Below are 16,015 nucleotides of genomic sequence, written 5' to 3'. Positions count from 1 at the left end.
AAGAGAACACGTAAGTACATTCAGAAGGGATGCGAAATTACTGCCCATTGAAGTTTTTTGTAAGGCCTCTACTTGTGTTCTCATACACAAAACGTTATCCCTAGGTAAGCCACTCTACTTGAGAGAAAAACTGCCAGCCCGGCGGGACGTTTCTAAGCGCAGCACCCGACAGAACGATTTGTTGCACTTGCCTAAAGTCAGCCATGAGGTAGGTCGGAGAGCCTTTGCTTACTTCGGACCTAAATTGTACAACTCTGTCCCTTCAAAAATAAGAGAAAAAGGTTTAACAGGCTTCAAAACAAATATAAAAATGTGCTCATTTCATGTATAGCTTTTAGTCTTATGTACTTATTTTGGTTTTTAATTGTTTGTTAGATATTAGATGACGAAAGTTGTAAGAGAAAAACAGTTTTGTAAAATTGACTTAACGCTTGAACCAATAAAGACAATTTTATTTATTTATTTATTTATGTCAGTTAGTTGTCTCAGCCTTATCAGTTACATAAAGTTGTCAATATAATCTCTCTACGGAATGTTAGGTGTAGTGGAATATACTTGAAGTGAAGTTGGCTTTTATTCTTGAACTGTTAGGGGCCTCCTCATTTATATGGTTGTGCAGCTTCATTGGCAAAAAATAATACGAATGACATAGTAATGTGGCATTTCCAAAAGGCAAAAAATAATGTAAATTGGTTGTTACCTGTAATCGAAATAGCCTCTCTGAAAAGTCTTCAGTATATTGCAGCTTTCCAGCTAAATGACTTTCTAAATCATGCACATATTTCTACATAAATATTGTAAAATGTTTGATTCAGTTGCTGTAAACCACTATTAATTTTAAAAAAATATGGACACGGCTCAAATTGGCCCCGTGCCCTTATGCACTTGTATTATTTTGTATTGTATTACACAATCGAAGATTTTTCCAATGATTGAAAGCATGTACAGTATGACAATAATCTCATGAACCTATGATGATCTGTCTAGAAAAATATGATAAAATATGGGGAAAAGGTGTGAAAAAGGCAGACATCAACCCGTAAAATAGATTTAAGATAGTTTTATAAGAAATAATTGTAAGATTTATTGTGATTAAAGGATTTTCCACCGATTTCGTAATGGAACTTTATATTGGAAGATTGGAACACATGACATGATACAGAAGAAAATCAATTTTAAAATCAGAAAATAACATTGCAAATATACTTCTTTTGGACAGTTCAGTAACTCCCAATAAATGTGTGTTGTTTAAAATACAATTTTAAAACTATAACAGCTGTTTTATTAAATAGTATTATCCACATGACCAAAATGTAAACAAATCTGTGGAGGGATTTTTAAAGGCTTCTGGGGCAGAGCCCTAAGCGAATTTACTTCGTTTTTCTTTTGATAACTCATCTACAGACCAAGACCTTTCTTTGGACACCTCTACCAAGTTTCTACGCCTAGCCGTTCTCTCAAATTAGTGGATACAAAGTTTCCAATTAAATATTTAGATTCCCCCATGTTAATCTTATGGGAGAAAGCTCGACTTTAATGGAAGATCCTGCCCAACCTAATAAAGATATCAAAAAACGAAAAACACTTTGCAAAACTACAGATCAGGGCAATTTTTTTGACACTTTAATCATCAAAATCGGTCCAAAAATGAGGGAGGAGTTCTGTTCACAAAAATTGGCTTAGCGTATTATATATATAGACTAGCTGTGTACCCGTTCTACGCACGGGGATCTTATAATATTCAGTTGAAACCTTCTTATATAACGAACAGCAGTTGGTTTGCATATTTTAAGATATGCTGGCCAAACTATTATACATAGCTTCATTTTATGTTGTTTTTTGTTGTTCCGGATCGGTATGACAATCAATAAAAGGTTAAATTACCTCTGTGTCTGCCGGTCGATCCTATAACGGTAGGCTTACTTTTATTTTTACTATCTGATCTCGTTTGCATGGCTCAATCACGTCCTGGTTGAAGTTCGTTCGCTACGCTCACTCACCTGTATGTTGGAGCTCGTTCGCTGCGCTCACTTTCCTTCAGGTTAGCTCGTTCGCTACGCTCACTTGCCTTCAGGTTAGCTCGTTCGCTACGCTCACTCGCCTCCAGGTTGCAAATTAGCTGTTGTCATAAATGTAAAAGAAATAATAGTGCTAGTGCTGCACCCTGTTGGTAATCCTTGTAACTTTAATGCTATTGAACATCACAGAACAGAACCAACTTGTTTAATTGAAACAGCTGTTAAGATTCAATAATTTCATTTCTCATAAGGTTAACATGGGCTTCCAGAAATTCCACGTCAAAAATCGACAAAAACTTTATTTTCAAGGGTTTACTGTTAAATATCTAACTGTCTCATATTCGATGAAATACGTCTAAAACCATCTCATATATGTATAGTATTTGGAAAATAAGTTTCAGGCGGGACAGTGCTATAGTTATTGAGGAGTAGTTGTAATAAAGTGCGTATTTTAGCGTTACCAAGAGAATGACAGATAGACAGACAGACAGACAGACAGACAGAAATTGAGATAAGGTTTGATTCGGTTTCTCTGACCTATGAAATGTAAAAATAACCAAAAAGTTCATTATTCTAAGCAATGTACAGACAAAACTCTAATTTTATTTATATAGATTTACTGTCACTGACTATAAATTCACTGATACCTGTGCATATTCAGTTCATTTAACATTCAGCTGTAATTTTAAATAAACAATTATCATTATGCTGTTTATAGTTTCATCCACTGTTTCATCTTCTTCAGTTGTTTATTTACTAACCTATGAGAAGAAACATTAATACTTGTCCTCTATTTGAAATCTTAAGAATCAATTTATTGTTATGTTTTGTGATTTATATGTACAAAGTTATATCTCAAACAGTATCATCAAACAATTGTAGCAGTGAGTTAGTACTCTACCACAATATTTAACTTAATCATGAATATTAAAATTACAATAGAGATTAAACTTTATATTGTACTCTTGGTTAAGCTGATTTAAATAAATAACCTCTCTGACATTTACTTTTAAAAACTACAATCTTTAAAGATATATTTTTTAGATTTTGTCTTTCATCACTATTTTCTCTTTATTGTTGATTATAGCAAGATGTCTAATTTAATAGTACTATAGAAGAATCACCAGAACTGTTAGCAAAACATTGATATCCAAATCCATTGCATTATCGGACATAAAGTATCATTTGCAACAAAAACCAAAACCAAACTCCTATTGATTGTGATAAATAGGATGGATCAATCGGATACAACTTATCCTAATGATTTTATGTTCTTTTAATTTTTAATAGAGTTTATTTTAGTTTTTTCTGTGTGTTTTAACAATTTTGAATCCTTAAAATTTTACAAAATTGTAGTTTAAGACTTGGTCAATTCATTTTAAACAATGAAACAACAGTGCATTGTTTATTATTGCTTTTAAACAATAGTTTAACTTTCACCATCAATGTCAATTGATCAAACCTAGTTTAAAATTGTAAGCTGATGGTGACCAATAGAAGGAGTTTGCTTTTTACAGAGTCAAATCCTAATTTCAAAAAATTATAACAAACTTTTACCACAGACTATAGATCAATTTAATGGTCTACTTTGTCTGTGCTTTCATACATAAAACACTGTCAAACAAAATGTGGGACTCCTCCCCTAAAAATGGAATGAGGAATCCATTTTGGTGTAAAATTTACAAAAACTGTAAACATATGTTGGTAGTTAATAATTGTCATAATAATATTATAGGAGGGATGATTGTGAGTATGTCCAGTTGTTATTTAATGACTCAATGAGTGAAGGAGGAGAGGGAGAAACACCTGACTATAGATGTGGGTGGCTGACATTCAAACCCGATTGGCTGCAGAAATTCAACACAACTGCATGGGCTTTGGCCATTATTTCATCCGCAGCATTTTTACAAGGTAACTGATTATAGCATGTTAGTCATATCTTGCAAAAAAATGCGCCCTTAATATTGTATTTAACTTGTTATAATGTTGTTGTTTTTTTTATATATATTCACTGAACTATTATTTTAATATCAGACATATTTTATTGCATGGAAGACTCCCTCTGTAGTTGAGGCCAGACCTTCATCTAAACTAAAATAATACCAAACCATCAGTTAACTTAACACAAAAATAAATGTATATGGAAATTGAGGGATTATTGGGAATACTTTCCGTCACACAAGTTTGACTGATTGTGATGGGATAGGTCCGCAATAATCCCTCAATCACCATAAGCCCACCACCAAAAATGAACTTCGAACAATGAATTATATATTTTAGAAACACTTTACTTTCAAAATTAGTAAACAACAGAACAGCACAAAGTAAGTAAATTCAGCAATGAAGTCTGTATGTACCACAAAAGTAAGGCGGGGCTCTAAGTTTAAAACACAACAATCCACCATTTTCTGTAGCAAATGGTATATGGGGTGGTCTGTTACTATTACGGTTTAAATATCTCATCAGTAGGAATCGACAGTCAAAAGCATAGCCTAAGCATAGCTTCTAATAAGATTTTCATAGTAACCAAACTAACCCAAATGATTTGCAAATATGAGGTAGATTACCTACTTTTAATTTACTTTTAGGTGTAATTGTAAATGGGATTTTACACTTGATGATTCCAACAATTGAACACGGATTTAACCTGCGATCGTTTAAATCTGGCTTGGTTTCTGGGGGCTATGATATAGCTTCACTGTTATGTTTGATTCCCGTCACCTACCTGGGGGGACGACATCACGCCTCCAAGCCGAAATGGATTGGATTTGGAGTCTTCATTATGGGGATTGGAGCTTTAGTCTTTTCATCACCATACTTCCTGACAAAAAGTAGTCACTTGGCGTACTTTCAAGATTCGTCTGGAATTTGTACTGATAACGAAAATACGAGTCATAAGGTACTGATTTTTAAAATCGATTTTCCCATTTTATAGAATAAGCTATTAACGTAGGTCTCATGGTAAGATTTGGACCTGGGACAGATATACTTTTTCGTTTTGATGTCCACAAAGGCCAAAAACACCCTCTGTTCAAATTCAATATATTTGTATATGTTCATTAGCTCGATAACTCAAAAGCAAAAATCATCCAATTAAGATGAAATTTGGCACTAACCTGTAAACTTTATATTGTTTTATAAACATTACATCAATTAATAGAGTTATAATTACAATTTTTTTTTTACTACCTACATACATAATATAAGCTTGCTCAATGATTTCAGAACTGCGATCATAGTGACGGGACCCATTTGTCCTCCTTCATGTGGATATTTTTTATCGGAAATCTTCTCCATGGTGCCGGAGCTAGCCCCCTCTTTACTTTAGGGGTAACTTTTTTGGACGAATCAGTTGTGAAAAAGAAAACTGGAATAACTATAGGTAATAAAAGGAAATATTTTACAATTACATCGATAATATTATTTATAAATTTCTGTATTATGTATATTTTACTATTATTTTTTGCAAAGAATTACCAAAGAAAAATGGCAAAGGTCTACCAGCGATGGTTGGAATAGTGTTTATTCAAATTCGTTAAATAGTACACTTAACACCTCTTTTAATTGTGTGTGGTTTATCTGATTCTAGGTGCATATTATACTGCAGCAACCTTTGGGATTGCCGTAGGTTATGTGGTCGGAGGTTACTTCTTGCAGTTACCAGAAGACTTTTTGTCAGTCTCTGAAAATGTGTAGGTACATACTTTTCATAAAACTCTAGAAATTAAGGAATTGCTTCTTAATCTGACAACCGGTTGTATTAATAAATTTAGCCAAATGTTATAGTTTTCCCCTCTTTTGCCATTACTTAATTAGGCCTATATTTGTATAGCTGATGAGCATAATTTTTCAGTAACAATAATAATTGAGCCCTCAGAGGTGCCATACATAAAGATCGATTTTACAAAATAAATATCTAATAAATATTTAAAACAAACGCATTTTTTGGTGGTTGTCATTGCAATATAGATACAATTTTTTAACAAATTTTGTTTTTGTAATAAAAAATACTTATGATAATTCAAATATAACATGCAAATTGTTACACATTCTGTTTTAGGTTTTTAACTCCAGCAAGTAAAACATGGGTTGGTGCTTGGTGGCTGGGATTTGTAATATTTGGATTCGCCAGTATAATCCTATCCGTCCCTATTTTAGCTCTGCCCGCACGAATGCCAGGTCAGTTATTCAGTAATTATAATTTTTAAAATTTACATTAACATAATTTATATACCTTAATGCATGCACATTGCACATTCTTGTGAAAATATTAACTTTGAACCACACGCAGTGACTGTTTGAACTTTTACTATTGCACCGGATTTTACTATTGCAACTTTTACTTTTGCATCGGATATAGATGCAAAAGTGCCACCTGGTAACAACTTCAATAACAACTCAGTAAAAACTGTTTCTATTTCCCACAAACACACAGTTACGACTTACTGAAGAAAAAAAAATGTTGAAATATTTTTTTAAACATTTTAATTCATCCAAAATTTGATTATGTTTCATTTTTTTATCTAGGTCCATCTAGTCATGTAATTCATCTTATTTCTTCCCTTGAGTGTTTTTTTTTTAGCCTTATTTGTGTTACCGATACTTAACAATATTGTTATCTGAGTGATTTGTGCCCAAAAACAAACAAATGGGCTTAAAATGAACTTCATAATGATAGAATAATTTAACGCTTAACCTAGGATTTTAGTTTACCTGGCCAAGAGAGCTATGATACAATAGTGAAGTTGAAAACCCTGTTATTTGAGACCAGATTTGTTCCTCTCATAGTAGCATTTTACAAACTAAAGCATTCCTTATCATTATAGGTGTTAACAGTTAACACGATTGCTTGATGAAGACTGTTGTTTAATAATACCTACCTGACAATTATTTTTATAAACTTTTTAGGATGGGAAGAAGCAATTCAATCAAAACTATCAGAGTGTGTCGTAGGAAGAGAGAGGAATGTGACGTACAGTAAACTGAAAGAGTTGCCTAAAGCTTTGAGTGAACTGATGAGAAATACAAGTTTGATCCTGCTGAACTTTGCTGGCTGTTGCGAGGGCCTCATAGTCGCCGGTTCTGGAGCTTTTGTTCCAAAAATTATTCAAAGCCAATTCAACTTATCATCTAAATCAACTGCCATGATTATGGGTAGGGGATATTGGTCGGGCAAAGAAAACTTTTACTTAACTATGAGTTGAAGATCTGCTTTTAAAGGACATAGAATACCTATTTATTAGTTTTTTTTTTTTTTTTGCTAACACAACCTATATAAGTCAAGTTGACAAAATATTGAAACTAAATACCCAAAGCAGATTGAGAAGTTCACTATTGTGGACCTGCTTCTGAACAATACACTAAACACTTGTTGTCAACATCACTTTGTCTATTTGTTGAAATAATGATGTTGAAGTAATGGAATATTATGTTTTATTGAAAGTTCAATCAGGGGTCCCTTATCAAAATTGGATTACAAGTTTCAATAAACTATAGGTAAACTGATACAAAAATGTTATGGGGACATCGAGAACACACATTTTGAACCACATTAAATTGTTGATCATTTATATTATCTAGTTTGAGTATTATACAGATTGAGTACATAGCAAGCTCAGTTTTCTTAAAAAGGATAAACCAAAGCGGACAACGTTTTCTTGCTTTGATTATTGACGTTATTTAAAAATTTACCCATTACTCTTTGTCCTGTACACAGGAATGTTAAAATTTCTTAAGACCAAATTAATTCTTATGAAAACCTTAAAATGAAACTGAGAAAATTTGAATAATATAGTCTTATTGTTGTAAAATGTGTGAAAGTCTTTAAATAAGAGGGTCAAAATGTTTTATTAATGTGTGATATTTATTAACATACAATCGCTTTCCACTCAGGTATCATTACAGTACCAAGTGCCATTCTCGGATGTATGGTTGGAGGTGGGATACTGAAGAAGTTTGACCTGAGGTTCATCGGAACACTGAGGCTGTGTATTGGTACTTGTAGTTTGTCGATGCTGTGCGCCTTTTGTTTTCTCATCTACTGCGCAGACGAAAAGATGGTCGGAGTCAATATGCCCTACTACGCTGATAGGTGCTGTTAATCTTAATTAGTTTAAATGTATTTTAGTATTGATTTTTAGAGGTTGAGCTGTTCACTATCCAATGTGGTAATTTTATGTGATTTGACTTTGGGGTTAAACATTAGGGGAGTACAGGAAGAAATACTAAACAATATCAGATATGGTACCCCATTCCTATAAGTCCCTTGCCACTGTACAGCTGCTTTACTTAAATAATGTTTTTGGTAGGAAAATCCTACTTCTTTTATACTTCTTCTTTTAAAGTGAATAAATACTGTTAAATAAACTTAAATTTAGACTGTATTCATTATCTTCATATTTTGTGTATTTTAAAACCTCAACCTATAAGCTAAAAATGTTTGTATTTTTTATGTCCCAACTCAATTGATCTGTAGATTTGCATAAAATATTCAAAATAACCTTTATTTCCCTCAACAAACTTAATTCCTTTGTTGATATCTTTTACAGGAAAGTGATACAGCTATCAGACCCCTGTAATGAGAAGTGTGGATGCTCAGGGAAGGAGTTCATGCCGATCTGTGGGATCAACAATTTCACATACTTCTCACCTTGTCATGCTGGCTGCCACGGCTCCCAGACTACAGGAGACATTACTGTAAGATTTAGTAAATCGTCAAAATAAGCTTAGATGCACATGTTAAGGTGATTAATAAACAAAAGCAGCAAACTGACACACTTTCTCCAATTAGCTTGTCAACAGGTGTTTTATGGTGTTTTATTTGTATAAATCACTAGTATTGCAAATTGCAATATTAGCATATATCCATGCACAATATACTAAATGCAATTTCCAAATTGCATCTCAACATCAACAATAGTTTTCATGGACCTATAAATAAAAATTCAAGATGGACTCAGATAAACCGGTGTACACTTCAAACCTACCAACCATCTACAATATTTACATTTCAACAGCAACCACCCAAAGAACACCAAAAGATCCATACCGTTCCGTCAATCCATCAAAGGCAAAAGGATTTACAGCCACAATAATGAATTAAACAAGTTCAATAACAAAATATCTGACACATTCGTAAAAAGAGGTTATCCTAGAAAGCTGGTGGAGAACCAAATCCATTTAGCGTAAGACCATCCGCAACCAAAAAATGAAAAGCAAAATACTAAAAACATTACACTCGTCACAGTCTACCACCAAGGCAAAGACTAATTTCGTTAAATAGCATTTTAAAAGAGGGTTTCAAGATCCTCAAAGCCTCTAACCGCACCATAAATTTTTTGAAAGATTCCCAAATTATTTTTTCCATTCTTGACCTTTGTTGCCACTGTTCTTCATCCTCATGTACCTCTCTCTGTTATAGCAGTAATGTCTATCATTAATCAAGTGTTGTGTCTAGCTCTACTCCAACTGCAGCTGTATAGAGGAGGCTGGTGACAATGGTGTACAGGCTACTACACAGGTGTGCAAGTCTACTTGTCCTTTGTTGCCGCTATTCCTCATCCTCATGTACCTCTCTCTGTTATAGCAGTAATGTCTATCATTAATCAGGTGTTGTGTCTAGCTCTACTCCAACTGCAGCTGTATAGATGAGGCTGGTGATAATGGTGTACAGGCTACTACACAGGTGTGCAAGTCTACTTGTCCGTTGTTGCCACTGTTCCTCATCCTCATGTACCTCTCTATGTTATAGCCGTAATGTCTATCATTAATCAAGTGTTGTGTCTAGCTCTACTCTAACTGCAGCTGTATAGAGGAGGCTGGGGACAATGGTGTACAGGCTACTACACAGGTGTGCAAGTCTACTTGTCCTTTGTTGCCGCTATTCCTCATCCTCATGTATCTCTCTCTGTTCTTTACCTTCACTGCTGCCATGCCTGCGCTCACCGCCACATTGAGGTAAGGGTGTTAATTAATGTTGCTCAAGTAAATAATATGAGTTTAATGTATATGTTATGATATGAATTGCAATTCAACCACACCTGTGGGCAACAATATGAAGTTTGGTTCCGCAGCGGTTTTGGGTGTCCATTTGCGCTGCCTTGGAAAAATCTTTACTCTTTGAATTTGAAAAATTATATGTATATTCCAAAGGTGAATAGATGCTAGATTTTTATTATTTGGCAAATACAAAATCCAAATGACTAATTTAGTAGAACTAAATCTACAAAAGTCGGTTCACTATCAAAATAATAAACAGAGGCAAAAGCTAGTAAGAAAAACTCCAATATATTGTTCTTTGGTATATTCCATAGATCCGATGATCTATATTTTCCTATACTTTATGAGGTAAAAACATTGTTACAGAGTTCTATTACAGTAAACTCTTTTGCGATTTTTTAATGTATTGTTTTTAGAAAAGGATATCTTTGACTAACACTCAATCAACTACCATCTAGATGGAATCTACAGTAGATCTAGTACAGAGAAGATTTCAAGGAAGTCATTTCATTTATTTGCTCACCATCTTCACTTGGTACTTACTACTAGACTTTAGTCTTTAAACCTGTAAACCAGCAGATGGTTACTTCTTCTGATGATCCCTAACGATGCACAGATGTGTCAAATCGGACCAGAGGTCCCTAGCGCTAGGGATTCAGTGGATGCTGGTGCGGATGCTGGGTATGATCCCGGGACCTCTACTGTTTGGGATCATCATCGACGGCACCTGTCTGTACTGGCACGCAGGAGCTTGCAGTGAGGGAGAGGGCTCCTGCATCCTCTACGACCACTACTTGATCAGCAGGTCAACTATACACAATCTTAGTAATAATATAAACTATAGTTTAATGTATGTCAATCTGATTCATCATCTTTTGATTGCAAGACACAGTAAAGAAACTGATAATTATACTTTTCATTAAAGAAATTTACTGTTTGTAGGCTACTCTATTTGCTTTTGATTTTTTTTCTTCTGTACGTACAATGGTCTTAACGGCAAATAATGATAAGGTAACTAGGCAAAATCTTTACAATTACCTGTGCACATAGCTTTTTTTCAACAGTTATTCAATAGCCATTTTCATTCAAGCTAAACAATTTTTTTCTCTCTTTTAAAATAGCTATAAATCAATTTATTTTTTTAAAATTTACTCTAACGTTTTGTTTTACTTAGTGTTTACATCACACTAGTTTAGCCTCACCTAAATGCATGGTTACTTCTTCAAGTTTCCTTTTGCAAGTGTGTTGCCTTTTTTGCAACCATGATCTTGAAGTTTCTTTACAAATTTAATTCCACTGAATACTGGATTTAATGAATAATTTACTCCAGCCACAAATGCTGTAACGCTCTGCAATTCTTGTTGTAATTTATTCACACTTATTACAGCATTGTATCAATGCATATCTCCTTTATATTTCTTTGGCTCCGGTTTAAGTATCTCAAATTTTATATTAACTTGTAACATGTTTTATTTCAGATCCATGGTTTTGATGGGCTGCGGATGGAAGAGCTTGGAAATAATTTTGTTTGCCCTTTCAATATATTTTTATAAGAAAGATATTCAGACTTCAACCTCTAGAAGTTGATTTAATCATCATTCAGTTTGTACATAGAATGTCTCTTTGTAGCATATCAATTAATACATTTATTTAAAACTATTTTTTTATTTATTTTTCTAAATATTCTGTGCTTTTATAATTTAATGAAAATAAAATAGTTTGTGTTCCTAAACCAAAAAGTAACTAAAATGAAAATAGTTACCTACCAAAGTATTCATCCTTAGTAAGAATAGAACATTAGTGTTCATTGAGCCAAACCATCTTGGATCTTTTTAAATTTCATCACTTTATGAATTTGTTTGAATTGATTAAATTAATCAAACCGTCAAGTTGAAATCTTTCTAATCTGCAAGGTTTACTAAGTCAAGAATAGTTTTTTTAAAACAAACAAAGTTTTATAAATGTGAGAGCAAACAATGTGAAAAGGGCATTGACTGAACCAATGAACCTATGGTTGAAGTTAGTCATTATGACTGTTAGCACATACAAGACGTTAGGCATAAGTGCTTCAAATAAAAGCTCAGCATTATAGTGTGAGGAGTTCTTAGTAACAACAGATTTTTGTGGACAATTATGAACTTTACCAAAAATAAAGTGTTTATGTTGAACAATGACAATTTTAACTTTTGACATAAATTGATTTTGAAGTACCACTTTTGACTTAGTTTTTGCCTTTAAACGTTGCTGCAAGAGATGATTCTTGTCCGTGTTGTGTTTGTGTTATTACTAACATGCAAAGCTTTAGCAGAGACAGTTCATGTACGTCGTCATCCCCGTTATCTTGTTTTTCCTCCAGGACTCGGGAATAAACTCCAGGTAAGGTGTACCCTAGAATGAATGTGATAGTATATTACATTACCAGTACCAAAAGTGGCATTTTCCAGTTAGCACTTAAGTGTCATGTGTTTATATTAATTTCCAACAGATAGTTCCAATTACAACAACGCACACATTGTTAACAGACTTATGGCAGAAGATGCAATGGCTTGAAACAAAAACAGTTATATTGTTGTATATTTTCCTGTCGGGTAATTGGAGAGTGAATTGTAATGTTTAAAATTAATTCCTTATCATTTCACTTTAAACGAGCTATAAAAAATAAATCAAATCATTTATGTAAAACCATTGTTAGCAATGTTACCAAGGAGCAAAGATGAACACCATGTAAACACACATGCTTCAGATATAACAATATGATAAGAAGTTTCCTAACAGTAACTTAAAGCCAATTTCAGCAGATTCTTTTTTTAATGTTATTATTTTTTAACCAAGTCACTTTCATCAATTTATAGAGGATAGGTAGAGAGGACTTGCTAGTTCTAACTTCGCCTCTTAAATAAAGACATTTTTCATTTCATTTTATTTCAAGTCATTCTGTTTTACATATTTTGTATTTTTTCTCCCAAATGAGGCCAATCATCACAATTTTTAAAACTTTCCTCTCACTTTTGATGGTAAACTTAGAACTGTTCCATTTATTTTACAAAATATTTAACTTTTAATCTTTTACCCAGATCATCTGTGGGTTTGGTGTCCCCATTGACGCTCCTCGTACCAGTCTCACCTATGGACTTATCCTCAAGACTAACTACGTCCTGCCCACCAACGCCACGCAGTTCACTGATCCTTACGTAGCATTTGCTCGCCGTGGGATCGGAGCTTCTCGCTGGCATCTCTACTATACTGCTGAGGCTGTACTGTCTAGGTTATATTTACAATGATATTGACATTTTTAACTTGATTTTGTTTTTATAAGATGGTAGAAAATATTATGAAAATTGGCATAATGACATTGATGATAAATCCTTGTTCTTCGAATGGTTAAGAAAGTAATTTATTTAAAGTGTTAAAAGGGAGAATCACCATATAGTTTTATAACGGTTTTTTATTATCTACTAGCTGGCCCGACAGACGTCGTCCTGTCCGTGGTTTTATGTCAAATGCTTGTTCATTTTTAAGATGAGCTCGTTCGCATCACTCAATCACGTCCTGGTTGAAGTTCGTTCGCTACACTCACTCACCTTATGGTTGAAAAATGACACATGTTATTGTATCCCACAGTTTAATGAAAACATTTTCCTCCAATGCTAATATAAAGCCTTTTTTTCAATTAAAATTACTAAATAACGGTTGGATGGATTATAAATTTCCTTACATAAAAATCTCCCACTGGCACTAAGGAACACAATAAAAAAGGATAATCCAATTCGGTGCACTCGTTCTCGAGTTATGGAATAACATCAAAAAAAGGGATTAATTTTTATTTATATAGATGCTTGGGGAGTTTCAAGTAAAGGAACCACAGTGTCTTATTTACTAAGAAAAAATATGAGATCAGTAATCTTAACATAATATTGAAATAACTCCTTTTTCCAATAATCTTCCCAAGCTACTTAGCAACAATCTGAGTAATCTCTCGGAGTTTTAATCTTTTACTCCTTTGACTAAACTCTCACATCTGCATCGCACAGGCTTGGTATAGGAGGTCGCAGTTGTTTGTTAAGAGCCGTCTGTGAAGCGGCCGAAACTCCTCTTCACCACAACGGGCTGCTGGGAGAACTGCTCCACATCCTGCTCACGTTAGTCTTTGTGGTATTAAATACATTGGTAATTTTAAATTTTACAAATAATGTTTGAAACATTATGCTTAAACATTATTTGTAGACAACACTGGTTGTCAACATAACATGTCTTAAAGATTTTGTTGCAAACTTTAATGTATTGTAAACACAATTTTAAGCTATGGACAAATATGCATATCTGATTAAGATTAAATAATAAATTGAAAGAACAGAATACAAATAAAGCACAGCTGATTAATTTTTGACAGTAGGTATATAGAAAGTTCCTGTCCTAACAGGATTGCAGCTTTAATGTTACGTATGATATGTTTAAGTATGAAAAAAAGAATAGTTGTAACCAAGGTTCCTTGCCAAGACAAACATATTATGTACACGGTTCATGAGGGTGTGACTTGTATTTTTGTTCATGGGTAGTTTTGATTGATAGATTACTTGGCAAGGAATTTTGTTTTAACTATATTCAATTCAAGCTTCTTGATAACGATAAACATGTAATCGCTCACAATAATGTTCACAGTCCCACCTCCACTGAGGATGAGCCTATAGACTCCAGTGTGCTGCATTACTACGCAGCAGAACGCTACGGCAGAGCTCTGCTCAGCAATAGTTCCGCAGCACCTTGCAGTCAGCATTACGCAGCTTGTGATACGGGACTCTTGGACATCGTGTCAACCCTCGTATCCGACTCTCTATCGTCACTTCTCTGAAATCTTGCTCATGTATACTTAAACTTTATTGAATTAAAAGTGTTTGTATTATATGTCTCAATTTTTTATTTCCATTTACATTTTCCATTTTGATGTGTGTATATCCACACCTTTTTATGTAGGAGAACTGGTCTTGCTACTTCGACCTTTTTGTTAGATAGACCCATTTGTTAGCCCAATGACAAATGGCAACTGGGTATGAAAACAATCTCGCTAAGAGTTGAACCTGTCCTTCAGATTTTAAGCAAGCACTATAACCACTCTGCTACCTAGACATTTGAAGGAGCTTGCAACATTATTCTAAATGAATCAAAGATGGTATATAGTGTAAGTTTATAAGAGGTTACAACAGAAGCATATTATTTTATACTTATATACAAGTTGATGGTTTGTTGTGAGATTAAGTTAACACATGGTTACATACTTCAAGGAGGAGATGAGTATTGGCTATGACTATAATTGATACCCATTAGTCAATGGTGAAGATGATGTGCATGAGATGATAGCCTTAATACTGATAATATCAGCTGGTCCTTTAACCATAGAACCTAAACTACCAATGAGCAAAAGCAAATAAACCAATGGATCCAGTTTTAAAACCATTAAATTAATACTTAGCACTCACTATTCAATACCACAGTAGCTAACCCACTAGCTAAAAACAAAACTTGCTAACCTGACCACTCTTTGTTGTCACACCCAATGTAATTAGCAAATCAATTTTAATCCAACCATAAGAGGTAGAGTTGAAAGTATTGTGTAAAATACTTCCTAGTTAGTTAGTTTCATGATGTTTCAGTCCAGGTAACTGAAACCCCACTGGACTGAGGCTATTCTATAGTAATACCAGAAACAAAAGAACCCTGGGCCGTTTCGAGCCGCGCAGGTTTGAATGGTACACCACACCTACCGGCGCGAACCACGTGATCTTTTTGTTTCTTCGCAGGTTGTTTTGTTCTTGGTATGTCTATAGGACCAAGTCCTCTTCAGCCTTTCATTGCTTGGATCCTACACTGATCACTGATCCACCAAGGAAATAAATTATCAATCTTAGAATAATTTTTTTTATATTAAGACACAAACTACGGTTGAATATAAATCAATAGTTTAGTAGTACGATAAACATGTTTTAATATGATTTAAAAGCAAA

General features: G+C 33.9%; 2 protein-coding genes across 2 annotated transcripts; both read left to right on the top strand.

Annotated features, from left to right (window-relative positions):
- Positions 1-2,866: 2,866 nt before the first annotated feature.
- On the top strand, positions 2,867-11,603 carry LOC129005932 (solute carrier organic anion transporter family member 4A1-like). The gene is made up of 14 exons (XM_054434968.1): positions 2,867-2,906; positions 3,754-3,929; positions 4,607-4,917; positions 5,244-5,400; positions 5,608-5,710; positions 6,079-6,197; positions 6,927-7,172; positions 7,911-8,109; positions 8,567-8,714; positions 9,475-9,537; positions 9,640-9,749; positions 9,822-9,974; positions 10,633-10,821; positions 11,495-11,603. Exons 2-14 carry the CDS (start codon positions 3,797-3,799, stop codon positions 11,601-11,603), a joined length of 2,040 nt encoding a protein of 679 aa, XP_054290943.1. The 5' UTR covers positions 2,867-2,906; positions 3,754-3,796.
- Positions 11,604-12,128: 525 nt separating this feature from the next.
- On the top strand, positions 12,129-14,918 carry LOC129005929 (uncharacterized). The gene is made up of 4 exons (XM_054434964.1): positions 12,129-12,392; positions 13,091-13,281; positions 14,048-14,155; positions 14,676-14,918. Exons 1-4 carry the CDS (start codon positions 12,270-12,272, stop codon positions 14,863-14,865), a joined length of 612 nt encoding a protein of 203 aa, XP_054290939.1. The 5' UTR covers positions 12,129-12,269; the 3' UTR covers positions 14,866-14,918.
- Positions 14,919-16,015: the final 1,097 nt, after the last annotated feature.

Source organism: Macrosteles quadrilineatus, unplaced genomic scaffold (assembly GCF_028750875.1).
Source record: "Macrosteles quadrilineatus isolate MER2022 unplaced genomic scaffold, UCM_ALF_1.0 Scaffold_46__1_contigs__length_943047, whole genome shotgun sequence".
Classification (NCBI taxonomy): Eukaryota; Metazoa; Arthropoda; class Insecta; order Hemiptera; family Cicadellidae; genus Macrosteles; species Macrosteles quadrilineatus.
Note: the sequence above shows the minus strand (reverse complement) of the source record. Positions and strands in the feature narration are given on the sequence as shown.